At 38.4% G+C, this 16,392-nt stretch overlaps 2 protein-coding genes across 2 annotated transcripts; one reads left to right on the top strand and one right to left on the bottom strand.

Annotated features, from left to right (window-relative positions):
• Positions 1–2,032: 2,032 nt before the first annotated feature.
• On the top strand, positions 2,033–5,161 carry CRR21 (Tetratricopeptide repeat (TPR)-like superfamily protein). Its single transcript, XM_059576050.2, has one exon. It carries the CDS (start codon positions 2,077–2,079, stop codon positions 4,615–4,617), a length of 2,541 nt encoding a protein of 846 aa, XP_059432033.2. The 5' UTR covers positions 2,033–2,076; the 3' UTR covers positions 4,618–5,161.
• Positions 5,162–11,177: 6,016 nt separating this feature from the next.
• Positions 11,178–14,746, bottom strand: LOC132165469 (Leucine-rich repeat protein kinase family protein). Its single transcript, XM_059576052.2, has 2 exons — positions 13,159–14,746; positions 11,178–12,218 (listed from the first exon to the last, which is right to left on the bottom strand). The coding sequence occupies exons 1-2, from the start codon at positions 14,456–14,458 to the stop codon at positions 11,554–11,556; spliced, it is 1,965 nt and encodes a 654-aa protein (XP_059432035.2). The 5' UTR covers positions 14,459–14,746; the 3' UTR covers positions 11,178–11,553.
• Between the last annotated feature and the right edge of the window lie 1,646 nt (positions 14,747–16,392).

Genomic DNA, 16,392 nt, shown 5'->3' with positions numbered 1-16,392 from the left:
GATTCTCTTGCTACAATCACCAAGAAAATGTGTAGATTAGGGCTTTGAGACCTCTAAACATTCTCTTCAATTTGGTTAAGAGACCAAGAGTGTGAATTCTAGTACTTACACAAGCTCTCTTAAATAAACTTATGTCTCATTGTGGAAGTAGTATTAGGCTTCCATGTCAAAGTAGGACCTGAAAAACCCTAGCCACCATGCTATCACATACATGGCCACTAAGGCTGTTAAGTGAGCGAAGCGTCTCGCGAGCAAGCTCGGGCTCGGCTCGCATAAGCTCTGCTCGTCTCGACTCGAATATTAAATGAAGCACTTCATAAACACAAATCCTGACTCGAATATTAAACGAAGCAAGTTCGGCTCGACTCGACTAAGCTCGTGAACAGCTCGTATAAGCTCAAGTGTGTGTGTGTATATATATATATATAAACTAAGTAATAGATAATTAATTATAAATCTCATAATTATTAAAACCTTAAAATTGCATTTATATTTAAGCATTAGAGAATGAAAATTTTTAGACCCTTCGTGATGAAAGAGAGAGAGAAATCATTAAAAAAACCTCGATTTAATTAGAGCAGATCCAAACGAAAGGAAGAAGAAACAAGCAGAAACTATTGAGAGAGATTGCGAAAGGCATAAACTATTGATGAATCAAACAGACCCAAACACTATCACTACATGTCTGGTGAGTGAGAGTGAGAGAATGAGAAATGAGAGTTCAAGTGGAAGATCCGTTGTGACTGGTGAGGGGGATTGAGAGAGAGACGTTAAAAAAATATTTTTTTGTAGGGGGCGTTGTCCCAATGCAGTCTGAATGCAACCTGTTAACTTGTCCCACATTGTTAAGAAAACATCAATCTCCAAGTTTGCTTATCTATAAAATGATGCATATCTTCTCTTTTTGAAACCAAATGCCTTGCTATATTGACTCAGGCTCCATACTCGACTAGCCAGGCTAAGCAAATACTCATATGCAAACTAACTTCTTAAGCCGTTTAAGAGTACTTGAAGTTAAAATTTTTTTTTAAAAGAAAAACATTAAATATAAGAGCCAGCTTGCGAGCTGGCTCGGCTCGACTTATTATTAGCTCGAGCTCGATTTTTTTGGCTCGCCCTTGAGCTCGACTCGAGCTCGAGCTCGAGTAAAATTTAAACGAGCCAAGCTTGAACAAGGGAAGCTCGTTCAAGCTCGACTCGTTTACACCCCTAATGGCCACCCAAGGAAAAAAGCTTGCGTAATTAGGTTATTCCCAATAAAGGTAATAATCAGCTTTAGGAGGGAACTATAAAGAAAATACAACTGGTTCCAATATGCTAAAGAAACTTGTCATCTCAAGTCTCCTAGGTTATTATTAATTACTATTAATTTTACTAAATAATTGTATTAATAGTAATTGCACTTTAGTATTTGTTTATTCTCAAAGCTCGGCTTTTAAAATTTTCACTGCCTTCCCATCACTATTTTAAACATCACATCAATTTTAGGAATAAAATAAATTTATAAAAATGGTATATAACATTACTCTCTACTAATTGACCATTTCTACAAATTTAGCAAAATAAAAATAAAATATATTATCCAAGATAATAAATAAAAAAAAAAGAAAAAAAAAATCCTATAATTAGGTCGGGGTGTAAACTAAATATTTTGACTTCAACTTGAAACACCAAAAAAATAATACAACTCTTCTTGCCAAATAATTTTCCTCTCTTAACAAAATACCTTATAAACAAAATACACATTAATAAAACCATCAGAGTTACCGTCTTAGTTGGTTTTAAAGATTTTAGTGTTGAAGGCGCGGAGGTGGGTGGAGGTTTAGTGGTAAGCGCTAAGTTAAAACAAATGGAATAATCTATAGAATTGATTTGAATTAAACATATAATATTTTTATCTTAGTTGTGCATATATATATATATCAAATTTTTATGGAAGCCGTAAAATAGAGTTTTACACCGTATGTCCTATATTCAAGGGCCAAGGGGCTCTCCTATAAATTGTATTTGACGAAAGCTTTGTGTGGCAACAATGATCGCCAACCATATCCACACTTTGCTTCTGCTTCTTCATGCATGGCTTCTCTTGCTGTTACCCCCCCTCCAAACCCACAGTTCCCTCCTTTCAAACCCTCAAAAGCCACAAACTCTCAGAAATTCACACCAACCCATCTCACAAAGCTTCAAGAAGATGCCAAAAATCATCAAATTTTGTACAAGTCTTACTTCCACCACATATCTTCTCTGTGCAAAGTAGGCCAAGTTCAAGAAGCTGTGAACCTCCTCAGTGAAATGGAGCTAAGGAATCTTCAAGTGGGGCCTGAGATGTATGGTGAGCTCCTTCAGGGGTGTGTATATGAACGAGCTCTCTTCACAGGTCAGCAAATTCATTCTCGAATTGTAAAGAACGGTGATTTCTTTTTAAGAAATGAGTATATTCAAACAAAGTTGGTGATTTTCTATGCCAAATGCGATGTTTCGGAGGCTGCGAACCGTTCGTTTCGCAGACTGCGGGTGCAGAATGTGTTTTCTTGGGCTGCTATTATTGGGTTGCAATGTAGGATGGGTTTTAGTGAGGAAGCTTTGTTGGGTTTTTGTGAGATGGAAGAATGTGGGGTTTTACCGGATAATTTCGTTCTTCCTAATGCGTTGAAGGCTTGCGGTGCTCTTGGCTGGATTGGGTTTGGGAAAGGGGTTCATGGGTATGTGGTGAAGATGGGCTTTGGTGGGTGTGTCTTTGTGGCGAGTAGTCTGGTTGATATGTATGGGAAATGTGGGATCGTGGAGGATGGAAGGAAGGTGTTTGATGGTATACTTGACAGAAACGTAGTTGCTTGGAATTCGATGATTGTGAGTTATGTCCAAAATGGAATGAATAATGAAGCGATTGAGGTGTTTTATGATATGAGAGTGGAAGGTGTTGAACCGACTCGAGTCACTGTGTCGAGCTTACTTTCAGCATCAGCTAATGTAGGTGCACTTGAAGAGGGCAAGCAAGGGCATGCTATTGCACTATTAGGCGGATTAGAGTTGGATAACATATTAGGCAGTTCTATTATAAACTTCTATTTTAAGGTTGGTTTGATTGAGGATGCAGAGCTAGTATTTAGTAGGATGCTTGTGAAGGATGTGGTGACGTGGAATTTGCTGATATCTGGTTATTCGCAATATGGTCAGGTTGACAAGGCGCTTAATATGTGCCGACAGATGAGGTTAGAAAACTTGAGGTTTGACTCTGTGACTCTTGCATCCGTATTGTCTGCTTCGTCAGATATAAGCAACATGAAACTTGGTAAGGAGGCACATTGTTATTGTATTAGAAACAACCTAGAATCTGATGTGGTCGTCGCCAGTAGCATTGTAGATATGTATGCCAAATGTGAAAGAATTGATTATGCAAGACAAGTTTTCAATTCCACGATCAAGAGAGATCTTGTATTGTGGAATACAATGTTGGCCGCTTATGCTAAGTTGGGCCAGAGTGGTGAGGCCTTGAAATTGTTTTATCAGATGCAGCTGGAGGGTGTACCACCAAATGTGATTTCGTGGAATTCTGTAATTTTGGGTTTCCTTAGAAATGGCCAGGTCAATGAGGCTAAAGACATGTTCTTGCAAATGCATACCCTTGGTGTTGAACCTAACCTGATCACTTGGACTACTCTTATTTCTGGTATGGCTCAAAATGGTTTTGCCAATGAGGCAATTTTGGTTTTCCAGCAAATGCAAGAAGCAGGGATTAAACCCAATTCCATATGCCTTGTTTCTGCACTTGCAGCTTGCACTGATTTGGGAGCATTACGTTATGGAAGAGCTATTCATGGCTATGTTACAAGGCATGCAATTTGGCTATCCATACCTATTGCAACCTCTTTAGTGGACATGTATGCTAAATGCGGAGTTATAGATGAAGCAAAGTGGGTGTTTGATATGATTTTAAGCAAAGAATTGCCTCTCTATAATGCAATGATCTGTGCTTACGCATTACATGGTCAAGCTCTAGAAGCAATATCACTATTTAAACAGTTAGAGGAGATAGGTATAGAACCGGATAACATAACCTTCACTACTGTATTATCAGCATGCAGCCATGCCGAGCTAGTAAATGAAGGTATAGAACTTTTCAATCGTATGGTCTTTGAACTCCATATGAAGCCAACTATGGAGCATTATGGCTGTGTGGTTAATCTTCTTTCTCGCTGTGGTAATTTTGATGATGCTTTTAGGCTTATTCTCGCAATGCCATGCAAGCCTGATGCACATATATTAGGATCACTACTTTCTGCTTGTAGAGATTGCCATGAGATTGAACTTGGGGATTATTTGTCCAAGCATTTATTAGAATTAGAGCCAGATAATGCAGGAAACTATGTGGCGCTTTCAAACGCATATGCAGCCACAGGAAAGTGGGATGAGGTATCATACATGAGGGATTTAATGAAAGAAAAGGGCCTTAGAAAGGTTCCTGGATGCAGCTGGGTTCAAATAGGAGGAGAGCTTCATGTATTTGTTGCTAGTGACAAATCACATCCCAAAGCTGGGGATATTTATACGATATTGGCTCTGTTGGGAATAGAGATGCATTGTACAGTTAATTCACCTCTGTTTAGTGATGTTTAAATTCAATGCTCTTGAGCACAAGATTCATAACTCATAAGTGAAGTGATTTGGAAAGCTCTCAAGGTGGCACAAATGTAAGACCAATAACTGATGCAAACAAACCAATCTTCCTGATGAAAGATCATAATAGCCTATCAGTTCCCTGCAAGTTGATGCAAAAGCTGTGAGGGCTGGAAAAACCTTATTGGCCTGAATGGAAAAGGACATGATCAAGACATCCACAAACTGTTGGGTGCAAGTTCTGAATAGACTTGTTTTGTTTATTTGATATACAAATTTACTTGAGAGGATTCTTTAAGTACTTGTAAGAACACGCCACACTCAATGTCTGACATGACATTGCTGTTTCAGCAGCTCTGATGCTTTAGTTGGTTTTGTGACCTGTCCCAGGTATCTATCAAAGTGATGCAAAAATTTTGTAATTAAGTTTGTAAAAGCTGCATTTCTTTATAGCTCAGAGCAAAGTGAAGTTATTCAAGTATTGCCATGTATATATGGAATTAATCCCCATTTCTTTAAGCCCTGAAAGCATTGGTTGATTGTTACCCAGATTGTTGTATTTACACAATATATATATATATATATATATATATATATATATATATATATATATGAGATTCATATTGCAGATTTTTTGGAATTGATAATCCAGGTTTATGAATATTTCCTAGCCATCTTTAGTAACCTTTCTAGTTCAAAGATCACTGTTAGGTGCTAGCATTTTTTCCAGTGTTGCGAAGTACATATCTCTGGATCCAAGGAAAAGATCTCATGATGTTCCCCACAGCCTGGCAGCTTTGATGATGTTCCTCCCTGCCTGGCAACATCAAGGCCGACTTTGATACTGCACTGAGGCCTGATTTTGCTGTGACTAGTGTGGTAATCAGAGTCAGGGGAACATCATCAAAGCTGCAACTACACGTCTGCTTACAAGTGATGCTTCCAATATTGGCTGCTCATGCTGCAGCTTCTTGTGGAATTAAATCCCTTCTAGGACAAGGGATGCACTTACTGTTATACTAGTTATTATTGAGTTCACTTTTGTTTACTGATTGAAATTTTGCTAGTATCATTTCGGATATTTGTTGAGTTTACCTTTCTTTCAATGTCGGAATGCATTGAAAATTTTCCGTTGAACTAACTTTAGAGCACATGGGTTAGTTTAATGGGCTATTTTCCACCTTGTATTTGAAAACATTCTCAATAGGTCTCCAATTTCTCCCTACCATCCAAATCAAGAGTGGAAAATACCATCTTTGGAACCCTTTTCCCCTCATCAATTAGAAGAAAAAAAAAAAGAAAAAAAAAAAGAAAAAAGGGAAGAGATCTATTGTGGTCACTATGTTCTGCCAATGAGTAACAGAGCAGCATCTACAAAAAGTGACTAAAGCTCAAATTGCTGAAGCGAGAAGACCACATACTCGGTAAAAGCATGATAGCAAAAGTATTCCATGGCCCTGACTGTCTTGAAATACATGTTTGTGGTTTAAGAATCAAAGTTGAAATCTAACTGCAGATTAGGCAAGTTGTCCTGATTTAAGCTGTCCTGATCTTCCAACCACCGAAGATGATATACTTTTTCTAAGGGTTGTACTCTGTCGTGAAGCTGATATAGCATGTGCAAAAAGTTCTTGTTTGGTGACCACCACTGAGTGTTGCACCTTGTTTCAGGTGCAAGCTAAGGCTAAAAGATTGGCAATTATTTTCGAAGCTTCTTTTACAATCTATTAGATTCTAATGCACAGATTCCATCAGAAATCATCCAAAAGTTACTCACACTTAAGTATATTCTTAATAGGAGAAACTTCACTTGAAGACTCATGAACTATCACGCATTTTGAAAAGACCCTTCAAATTTCAAAAATTCTCAATTTCACCATCTGAACTTTCAATTTGATACAATGTATCCTCCTACCTTAGATTTAAGACGTTAAAAATGATAAAATGACATTTATACTCATGATTTTATTATTTTTATAAAATTCTAAATGTACCCTTAATTTCAAATTAATTTTTGAAAAAAAAAAATTGAAGGGTAATTTGGTATTTTTAGTCATTTCCATTAGGGATTAACGGCTGAATCTGACAGAAGGGGGTCAATTGAATCAAATTGAAAGTTCAGGGGGTTAAATTGAGAGTTCTTCAAATTTTGGGAGTTTTCTCAAAACCCATGGTAGTTCAAGAGTTTAAAGTGAAGTTTCTCCTTCTTAATATAACCCCACCTTAAATAGAAAGGCGGTTAGAGTGCGTTTGATCCCATGATTTCACAAGCCAAGCACGTGTTTTTAAACAGAACAGTAAAATTTGTCTCGTTTAAAAATGCACAATATTAAAGGGAGTTTTTTTTTTTTTTTTTTTCCGAGCTGCAGATTTTATTTTACCAAACTCTTAACTGTATTTAAGAATCGCATTTTCATTAATTACATTTTGAAATCAGTAATTAAGTTCCTTTCTTCTCCCTCGGTGTTTAAAACAATGTTTTAGACTACATTTGAGCTTCTATCTCTTTCTCCGATAAACGGTCATAACTGCTTTAGCTGTTGAGATATTTCTGCTTAATATTAATTTACAACCATTTACTAAAGCTAGTGAGGTACCTAGCTTGTAAACTTTGTTATTGTCATAATCGATCCAACCAACACGAAATAGACTTCTGGGATTTAAATTCAAATCTGAAGATGATTACTGGTTTTAATGTTCTTCATTGTATGCATCTACCTCTATATATTTTCAACTATGAACTTAGAAGGCAAGAAAACTGTTCTTTAATTGGCTAATGGCACATCTTCAGCTCACCTCTAAGTTTGTCTCTATTTGCTGTTTTTCTCTATGGCTTATGAGCAAGGAGAGACTTATTGTTAGTGACACCAATTGGGTTCTTCTTAACTAGCCCGTTGAAAATTCAGAAGGTATCTTGTAGAAGCTATTAATACGTACCCAGATCTGGAGATGAGTATTAGAGTCAAATGCCAAACAAATGCGTTAGGTTGAACAACCTTTGTAGGCGGATGTTGTATTTGGAAAAGGATGTAGTCTATAAGTCAATGAAAAGGCATTAGAACCTGTAATTTAGGTGAACTTTCTTTGAGGAAAATAATATTAGGTAAACTGTATTTAAAGAAGAATTAGGGTTTACTTATCTGGGGTAAAAAAATATAGCTTCAATGTCAATCTAGTTGTACCATACATGGAATACAAGAGAAAAGAAACTACACTTACCCATTAAGAATACCCCAAAATACATAATCAACTTTTACTACGACTTCTTACAAATTCACGTAGCAGTGTATATAATATAGCATTGAGAGCCCTTTTTATTATGATGTGATATAAAACTCATTTTTACAGCCTTTAATAGAAATTTGACACATTAAGTAAAAATACCAAATAGAATGAAAAAGAAAATACCATCTTTAATTCAAATCAATTTCATGGACTTTTCCATTCGTTCTAACCCAACGCCTGCCATCCACCACCAAACCTCCCCCTACTTTCGAACCCTCAACACCGGAATGTCCAAAACCAATCAAGATGGTGGCTCCTGTGTTTTTGTTAATGATGTATTTTGTTTGTCAATTAAGAATGAAAATTATTTGGTGTGAAGGGTTGTACTACTTTTTGATGTTTTAAGTTGAAGTGTCTGCTTCTTATTGAAAAGTGCAAATACTCAGTGTACATCACGACCTAATTGAAGCTATTCTCTATAGCATTTATTATGTCAAACATTTAATTGTTCAGTAAATAACATAATAAATGCCACGTAAACTGTCAAACTTCGACCGGTTCAAGTGAAATTTGGTTAAGAGACTCGTGAGAGGGAGATTGTTAAGTTAATTAATAGAGGTTTGATACGGACACAATACAAACCCAACTCATGGCCAACTTCTCTCCTACGTATAAAAAAAAAAATGAATTTTAAACCAAACAAATTGTCATTTTTCTCAAATTTTCATAATCCCAAAATCCTCTCTATCAATTTTTTTTTTTTTTAAATGACACGTAAGAGAGAAGTTAGACATAAGTTGAATTTATGTTGTGACTTTAACATTTTCCTAATTAAGAGGCAACTTTATCTTGCATGGGCAGCAAAATAATATATAGATTAGGTGGCAGCCAATAAGGAAAGTAGTGCAGACATCAGCTTTTTCAGTGTGACTAATCATTTTCAAGGTCTTTCCACTGCTGCCACCCACATTAGGTCATGATAATTTTGTTAAATTAACCTGTCTCTTCCCTTGCATCCAAAGGCTACATGTGTGTGGGTGTTGGCACTGCACATTTTTATTGATTCGGTGGGCCGTGCTTTTCTCACCCATAAACATAATAATTCAATTAAATTGGACCCTGCATGTTTATGATTCACCCATGTATCCTAGCATTGATAAAGATATCCCATATATATATATATATATATATATATATATATAATGTTTTTTATTCTTAAAATATAAATATTAACCAACAACATATGATGCAGAATATGACGGATTACACTAACAACTATGGGTGTCTACAACCTTAGCAGATAGTAGTCAATTTATGTTCCAAGTATATTTTATCTCGTCTGTTGTCACATGGTAGAGCCCTCCATGACACCAATACAAAGCTGCAAAAGGAGTCCATCTTTAGACTGCAAAAGAATACTGTCGCTATCATTTAATTATTTTTTTAACGTTCTTTTTTTCGTATAAGCTCAAACTTTCTTTTAAGAGGTAAGGTCCAACATGTGCAATAGAAGTAAATAATAGAGTTAAAGGTTCAAACTGAGAACCTTTGGCTCTATACTATGTTAAATCGCAAATTATTCCAAAAATTTAAACTGATAAAAAATGATAAATTTAATCATTTAATCAACATTTTAACACATGCATGCAGGCAATGTTATATTTTTCTGTTCTTTATTTATGTTTATCCTGAATAAGTAGACAAGTTCTAAATCGAGTACATGTATGAGTGTTATGTCCTACATTAATAAAGTATAATATATATAAAAGTGAATCGAAACTCATTAGCTTAAGTTATTTGGTTAAAATTGTGTCTAAATATGTATATTAAAGTGGACTCTACTCTGTATAACATGAAATTTATCTTAATTTTTCTATTATTCTTCTTTCGCTCTCCGGTAATTCAAATACAAAATACTCGTAAAAACACGAAACCCACCCCCCCACCCCCCAAAAAAAAAAAAAAAAAACTTGAAAACAATAGATTCTTAATTAACACCTTGAGCGTAGTTAGGCAAGTGGTTATGTTAAAACTTGGAAGCTGTATCTAATTCAACCCACAAATAGGAGCGTGCACCCAAAAAGTGAAGAATCTCTGTGCAAAGTCTTACCTAAAAAAAAAATGGATTAAACAAAAGGAGCAAAAAATAAAGTCATGGGTCACACCAGCTGTCGCCAATGGATGATTATTCATGAAATACTTAACGAACACGCCCCACATACCCAATCGTATTCATTACAATTTTATGAGTCTTACCCATCACCCCTCAACCCCTCTTTCTTTCTTTTTCTATTTCTTTTTTCTAATTTCTTGATAATTTTTCAGCAGCAAAAATAGGTAATTATTTGACAATAGGCAGGCCTAAAGGCTATAGTCGTGGACGACAATTTCTCTTAATTAGCACTAATTCAGATTCGGACAAAGATTAAAACCGGATAAGCAGTTTTGGTTGCAAATGCAAACAGCCAAAGGCCAAAGGAGGAAGGGGAGGAAAAAACAGAAGAAAAAACATTAGTCAATGCTGCGTCCCACCAAAAGAGTTGCTACAGTCCACAGAGTCCACTTTCGGTGCACCAAATCGCCAGATTTTTTGCTTTCCCCGACGACGACGCACGCGCCCCGGAGAAGCTTCATATATACTGTTTTTTCCTTCTCATAGGAAAAGGAAATTAACTGTCTTAGCCAAACCCGAGCAAGAGATGGTAGGGTTCGTGGTCGCGTGGATCAAAGATTGTCAGAAAGGAAAAAAAGCCAGCCAGCCAGCCAGCCTGTTCCCCAACCCCGTTGCGCTTTTGATTTTCCACCACGTGGCTAGTTTCCCCCACCTAGGATGGTCCCACCACCACAATAATCCCTCTCAGACACAACCACCCACCGGCACCGCTGATCCCGGGCTCTTTCACGGTGTGAATTTTTTTTTCCTATTCACGGTGTGAATTGAATAATACACAGTATCTCCCCGGAGTACGGCGAGGGACCCGAATTTAATATGCAATCATTTTCACGATCAACCCCTTTGAAATACGCGGGTGTCCTAAATGTGATGGTGAACGAGGATGTTCCATAAATACTCTTCTCCATGATTTAGTCATATCAACATATCCCTCATTCACACTGTCCATGTGCGGCAAGAACAATAGGAAGAGTATTTGCACTTCAAAATTTATTTATTATATCTGGTTTTTTTAAATGATTGACGATATAATTCTACCAAATTATTCCCGAATTTGGCGTCACGGCATATCTGATGAATAAGTGATTGCAATTTTACATGTTTTCTTTAATCGGATTTGGCAGCACCATTATAAAAATAAAATAAAATAAATACGCCAGAATTAGACAAGCCAAGTGTATAAACAGACAGAGAGTGAAAAAGTTTTAAAAAAAAGAATCCATTAAAAAAACCCAACTAATTCCATCAAATGGTCAATTCCAATCAGTTCATGGAACTCCCCCACCCACATCATAAACAATTCAACATCTCCCCACCTGTAAAAATCATTCAAATTTTAAAATTTTAAAAAAATAAAACCCAAAATTAAAAAATTAAAAAAAAAAAAAAAAAAAAACACATGTTGAACTGTCCAAATGCCTATCAACAACTGCACACTTCAACTCTCTGTTTACTTACGCCCTGTGCACATTTTTAATGAGACCCACCACGTTGTCTTTTGCTTCTTTTTTACCCACTTTAAGTAATCCCAAGAACTCCTAAGGTGTGATAGCTCCAGGTGGGGTCCTTGACTCAGTGGGTGGCGTATGACCGTCCGATCCTCTTGAAGGATCATCGGACGACTGTCGTAAGGCATCATCAGTCTCACCCCTGTTCATATCCTCAATCATACGCACCACCTCTTGCATAGCTGGTCTCTGATCAGGCACGATCGAAACGCAGGCCATTGCTATTTGCAGCAACTGCACCATCTCCTCCTCAATGTTGTGGTACCTCATCAGCTCCACATCAAAAACCTCAGCCGTCCATTCTTCCCGCACCACCGACTGGACCCACCTCGGAAGATCAATGCCTTCCTCACCCAACGACGCTTGGTTTGGTGCTTTCCCAGTCAATAGCTCCAATAGCAACACACCGAAACTGTACACGTCGGACTTGAAGGTCACCTTCCGGGTTTCGACCACCTCCGGCGCACGATACCCGGCCACCCTGTTGGGTGGGGTCGAAGTCCCGAATAGTGGGTTGAGTCCGTAGTCCGAAACGCACGCGTCGTGGTCGTGTCGGAGGAGGATGTTGGACGACTTTATGTTGCCGTGGACCACTTTTCCCGACACGTGTAGGTGGGCTACGCCTCTTGCCGCGCTCAGTGCTATTCTCATCCGGTTCTCCCAGTCTAGTGGCGTGCGGCCTGACCCTCTGCTCCCTGCAATACCATCACCGGAAGTTCATGTCACTTGGTTCTCCAACTCACTTTATTATAAACCAAATATGCCGGTTTAACTAAAAATTCGGTCCAAATAAATAAAGAAAAGAAAATTACCACACCCAAAAAAAAAAAAAAAAAAAAAAAATTGAACAGAGGCCAAATTATTACCCCCATCGCCATCAAAAATTTGTTAATATAGATGGAACCTTGATTTGGGTGCATAACAACTCAGCAAAAATAAATAAATTATAAAAAGAAATTAACAGAAAACATGGAATTAGAATGAGACAAATAGTCAAAAAAATATCCCTTTAAATACCCAAAAGTAAATAGCAAAGCAGGATTTCAATGGGGGTTGATTTATACTAAAGACTAAAGAGAGATCTTTGGTATTCTCATTAAAGTACTCTAAAAAGGAGTAAAAGTGCAGCATAAAAATAAATAAATTAACTATAAAAAAAAAAAAAAAAAAAAAAAAAGTGCCAAACGATGTCGGTGACTTCCTGGTAAAATCATTAGGGCATGTTGGTTATGTCCGTGGCAAAAACGGAGTTCACGCTCTTTAGAATGTTTGCCCTGGGGCGGGAATTAAACAGTGGTCTGACTCTGCAGTCTGCGTAGTCTGCGCCGGTTAAAAATAGAAATCTCACGAATTTTCTACAACGAAAGAATGTATGTTCCAATAATACCCCCCTCCCTCGACATATGATCCAGAGATGTGCTTAACAGCTAGAGCTTCACTGGGGTCAAGATTTTTACAAGATGACAAATAAAAAATTATCTTATAAAATTGAATTTTTAATATATGTCAACAACATTAGTCATCTTCTTCAATGAGTAATTCAATTATTCTGGGGATTAATGTATTATAGTAAAAATCTTGAATTTTAGCAAAATTTGAGAGAAAATGAAGGAAGAGGAAAATCGAAATGATTACCGTGAAGAAGCGCAGACAAGCTCCCAGCAGGCATGAAATCAGAGACGAGCAATTTCTCGTCCTTGGAAAAGTAGAAGGCTCTGAGAGGAACCACATTGTCGTGCTTAATCTTCCCCAGCACCTCCATTTGCATCTCGAACTCCCTCTTGGTCACCGCCACGTCCTTGAGCCGCTTCACAACCACCGTGGTCCCTTCCTCTAGCACTGCCTTGTATGACGTCCCTACGCTTCCCTTTCCCAACACCTCCGCCGATGCCCTCAACAGGTCCTCCAAGTCGAAGGTATAAACCGCGCCCTCGAAGAACACCAGCTTGTTCCTCTCCGCCTCGATCGACCCACCCGTGATGTCGTCCTTCGATGACGACGTCCCCGCCTCCGCAGACAACGACCGTGCCGTAGCCGCTACCGGCTTCGGCACCTTACTAGGCTGCCGACGACGTCGTTTCCTGAGACAGAGCAAGAGGAGTACCAGTAGAAGCAAGGCTAGCAGGGCCGAGCCCACCACGATTGCGACTATAGCGGCAGTCGAGAGCTTCTTGGACTTCTTCTTCCCGACTGGATTCGGGCCCGGGTTCTCGGACGGTGACGGAGCCGGTGACGGAAAGAATGGACTGCACGACGCCAGTGGTTTCCCGCAGAGATTTTTGTTTCCGGCGAATGCGGTTGCAGGAAAAGTTTCTAGGCTCTTGGGGATCGAACCGTTGAGGTTGTTGTTGGAGACGTTTAAGTCTTGCAAACCGGCGGTGATGCTCGGTAGTGGACCCGAGAAGGCGTTGTTTTCCAAGAAAAGACCGGTCAAGTGGGTGAGATTGTTAATTGAGAATGGGATTGGACCCGAGAAGTTGTTGGTCGAGAGAACGAGGCGAGCCAAGCGAGTCAACTGGGTCAAGCTGGGTGGGAACTCACCGGAGAGCTCGTTTTTTTGGAGGTAGAGGCTGCGGAGTAAGGTCAGATTGGAGAAATCGGAGGGGATCTCGCCGGTGAGGCGGTTGGCGCGGAGGCTCAGCACTCGAAGCCCACTCAGTCGGCCGAGTGTGTTCGGTGGAATCGGGCCCACAAGGCCCACCCCTGGGAGCCGGAGGGAGTACACGAAGGAACGGTTGCCGTCGCACTCGACCCCGACCCAGTCGCAAGCTGACTGGGACGAGTTCCATTGCACACGGTTCGCGTGTGGGGTCTGATTGAGAAAAGCAAGGAGCGCTTGCTTATCCGCCGCCGGCTCCGAGTTGACTCTTCCACTCAATCTCAGAAGCCAAACGAAGCAAAATACCACAAACCCATAATCAAAAACCACAGCCATTGAGTAATTCAAACACCCAAAATAACAAACAATCAAAGCTTCTTCTCCTCCTATTTCTATACTCCACTCCTGAATGGTGGTCTACAGTGGCTATTCCGGACAAACCCAAAAGCGGTTTTCCGACGATAAGCCATATGAGACAGAAGAGGCAGAGAGAGAGATAGAGAGAACCGTATGGGAAGTGCGTGGGGGAGAGAGAGAGAGAGAGAGAGGTTTTTGTAAGAGAGAGGGTATTAGGAATCACGAGGCCTCAAAAGTGAAATAAAGCTGAGCGAGATAGAAGAGGGATGTGCTGGCAGTGGTGGAAACGTTTTTGTATCTTTTATTGTTGCGGTAAATTCAGAACAATTAAAACAACCAACGCATTTTCGACGTTCTCTACGCGCGCTTTCTGCTAGTGTCACTTCCTTCCACATAGGAGCATGTCTACTTGCTCGATGTTTCGTACGTGTGAGACCGAATAACACGTCGTGGGTCACCACCTTGTCGTGAAGGCAGTGACGCCACGCTCTCTCCGCACGCGTGGGACGGCCAAAGAAACAGCAAAACGGTCATAGCCAATGCCGTTCTTGAACAGGGTTAGTAGCTTTTGCATGTTACGTATGATAGTATTACTATGTACGCGTTATCTTCTGCTTATAAGGTAAGTGTAGGCCCGGGGTTCATCGGACGGTCACAATCTCTCAGATTTCTGGGTTTTACTTATGACTTGCCGATGTACCTCTTCGTTTCAAATGCAATAAATATGATTTATTTTATAGTTAAAATCTTAAAATTTTAAATTAATGTGTTTGATGGTGCACGTGATTTTATATTATCTAATTCTTTATGGATTTTATTGCTGCAACTTCTTGTTTTGACCACCAAAACGGTTGCGTTTAAAGATGTCTAGGAATGGACAAAAGATGGCCTCGTCGAGTAATAACTAGTATGGTGATGAAACACCAATTTGATTCTCCTGTCTTCAAGCCAAAAGAGAGAAGTGGAAGAAAAGATAAATAAATAAAGGGAAAAGAGGAAAAGTTGAAGATGGCATTCTACTTTTCAAAAAGTAATGTGCAGTATTTAAAAAATTGAAGAAAAAAAATTGAAATATTAATAAATTAAGGATATGAAAGAATAAAATTGAAAGAAATGGATTAGGTGATATATGGGTGACAAATGTTAAAGATCAATGAAGGATGTTATATATATATATATATGAATTTGTGGAAATTTTAATTACTATAATATTAATCTCATAGTAATAGAAGACGTGAAAAGACAATATTTAGCTTAATTTTTCAATTGCTAGTTTGAGGCCCTAACCACCCCCGAAAAGAACATGGAAAAAGGATGTTTATAATTATAATTATTAAGGAAAATGTTAGGTGTTCTTCTAGTGTTCTCCTGGTGTCCTCCTAACTGTGATGTGACTTTTAAAATTATTGTTAAATTTGAAATTATCATTAAGCCACACCACAATTGGGAGGATATCAAGAGAACACTAGAAGAACGCCTAGCATTTCCCAATTATTAATATATCAAGATGTGGGAGCAATGAATGGTGTAAATAAAATAGGGTGTGCTCTCTAAGTTTAATATTAACATAATCATCCCATGCGTTTAGCTTTATTTATAACGATTCAAAGTCTAATTAAGAGAAATTAAAAAAGCATTAAAAAAAATCATATTGTAATACAAGGATGATTAACCTGTCCACACGCATGAAGAAGGCTTTATAATATGAATAAGATGTCGTGTATAAAATTTCAAGGATTGGTCTAATGGTTTCTCAAACTAATGATTCTCATTCTCAAGTTTAAATTCTTCTTCTTCTTTTTTCATTAGTATCCATCTAACCCTTTGAACACTAAAAAAAAAAAAAAAAAAATTGTAAAATAGAGGTTTATTGTATATTTGATCCTCCCCCCTTTTTTTTTCCTTATATTGCA

The sequence above is a fragment of the Corylus avellana genome, chromosome 11, assembly GCF_965113065.1.
Source record: "Corylus avellana chromosome 11, dhCorAvel1.hap1.2, whole genome shotgun sequence".
In the NCBI taxonomy this organism is placed as follows: Eukaryota; Viridiplantae; Streptophyta; class Magnoliopsida; order Fagales; family Betulaceae; genus Corylus; species Corylus avellana.
The sequence above is the reverse complement of the archived record's forward strand: the minus strand, read 5'-3'. Positions and strand labels throughout refer to the sequence as shown.

What these genes read in the sequence shown, in the direction of transcription:
- LOC132165469 (XM_059576052.2), bottom strand. Translation starts at nt 14,458, where the DNA reads ATGGCTGTGGTTTTTGATTATGGGTTTGTGGTATTTTGCTTCGTTTGG. An exon ending in CTTGTCTGCGCTTCTTCACG is followed by an intron (nt 12,219 to 13,158) that starts GTAATCATTTCG and finishes ATGGTATTGCAG; the next exon opens with GGAGCAGAGGGTCAGGCCGC.
- CRR21 (XM_059576050.2), top strand. Translation starts at nt 2,077, where the DNA reads ATGGCTTCTCTTGCTGTTACCCCCCCTCCAAACCCACAGTTCCCTCCT.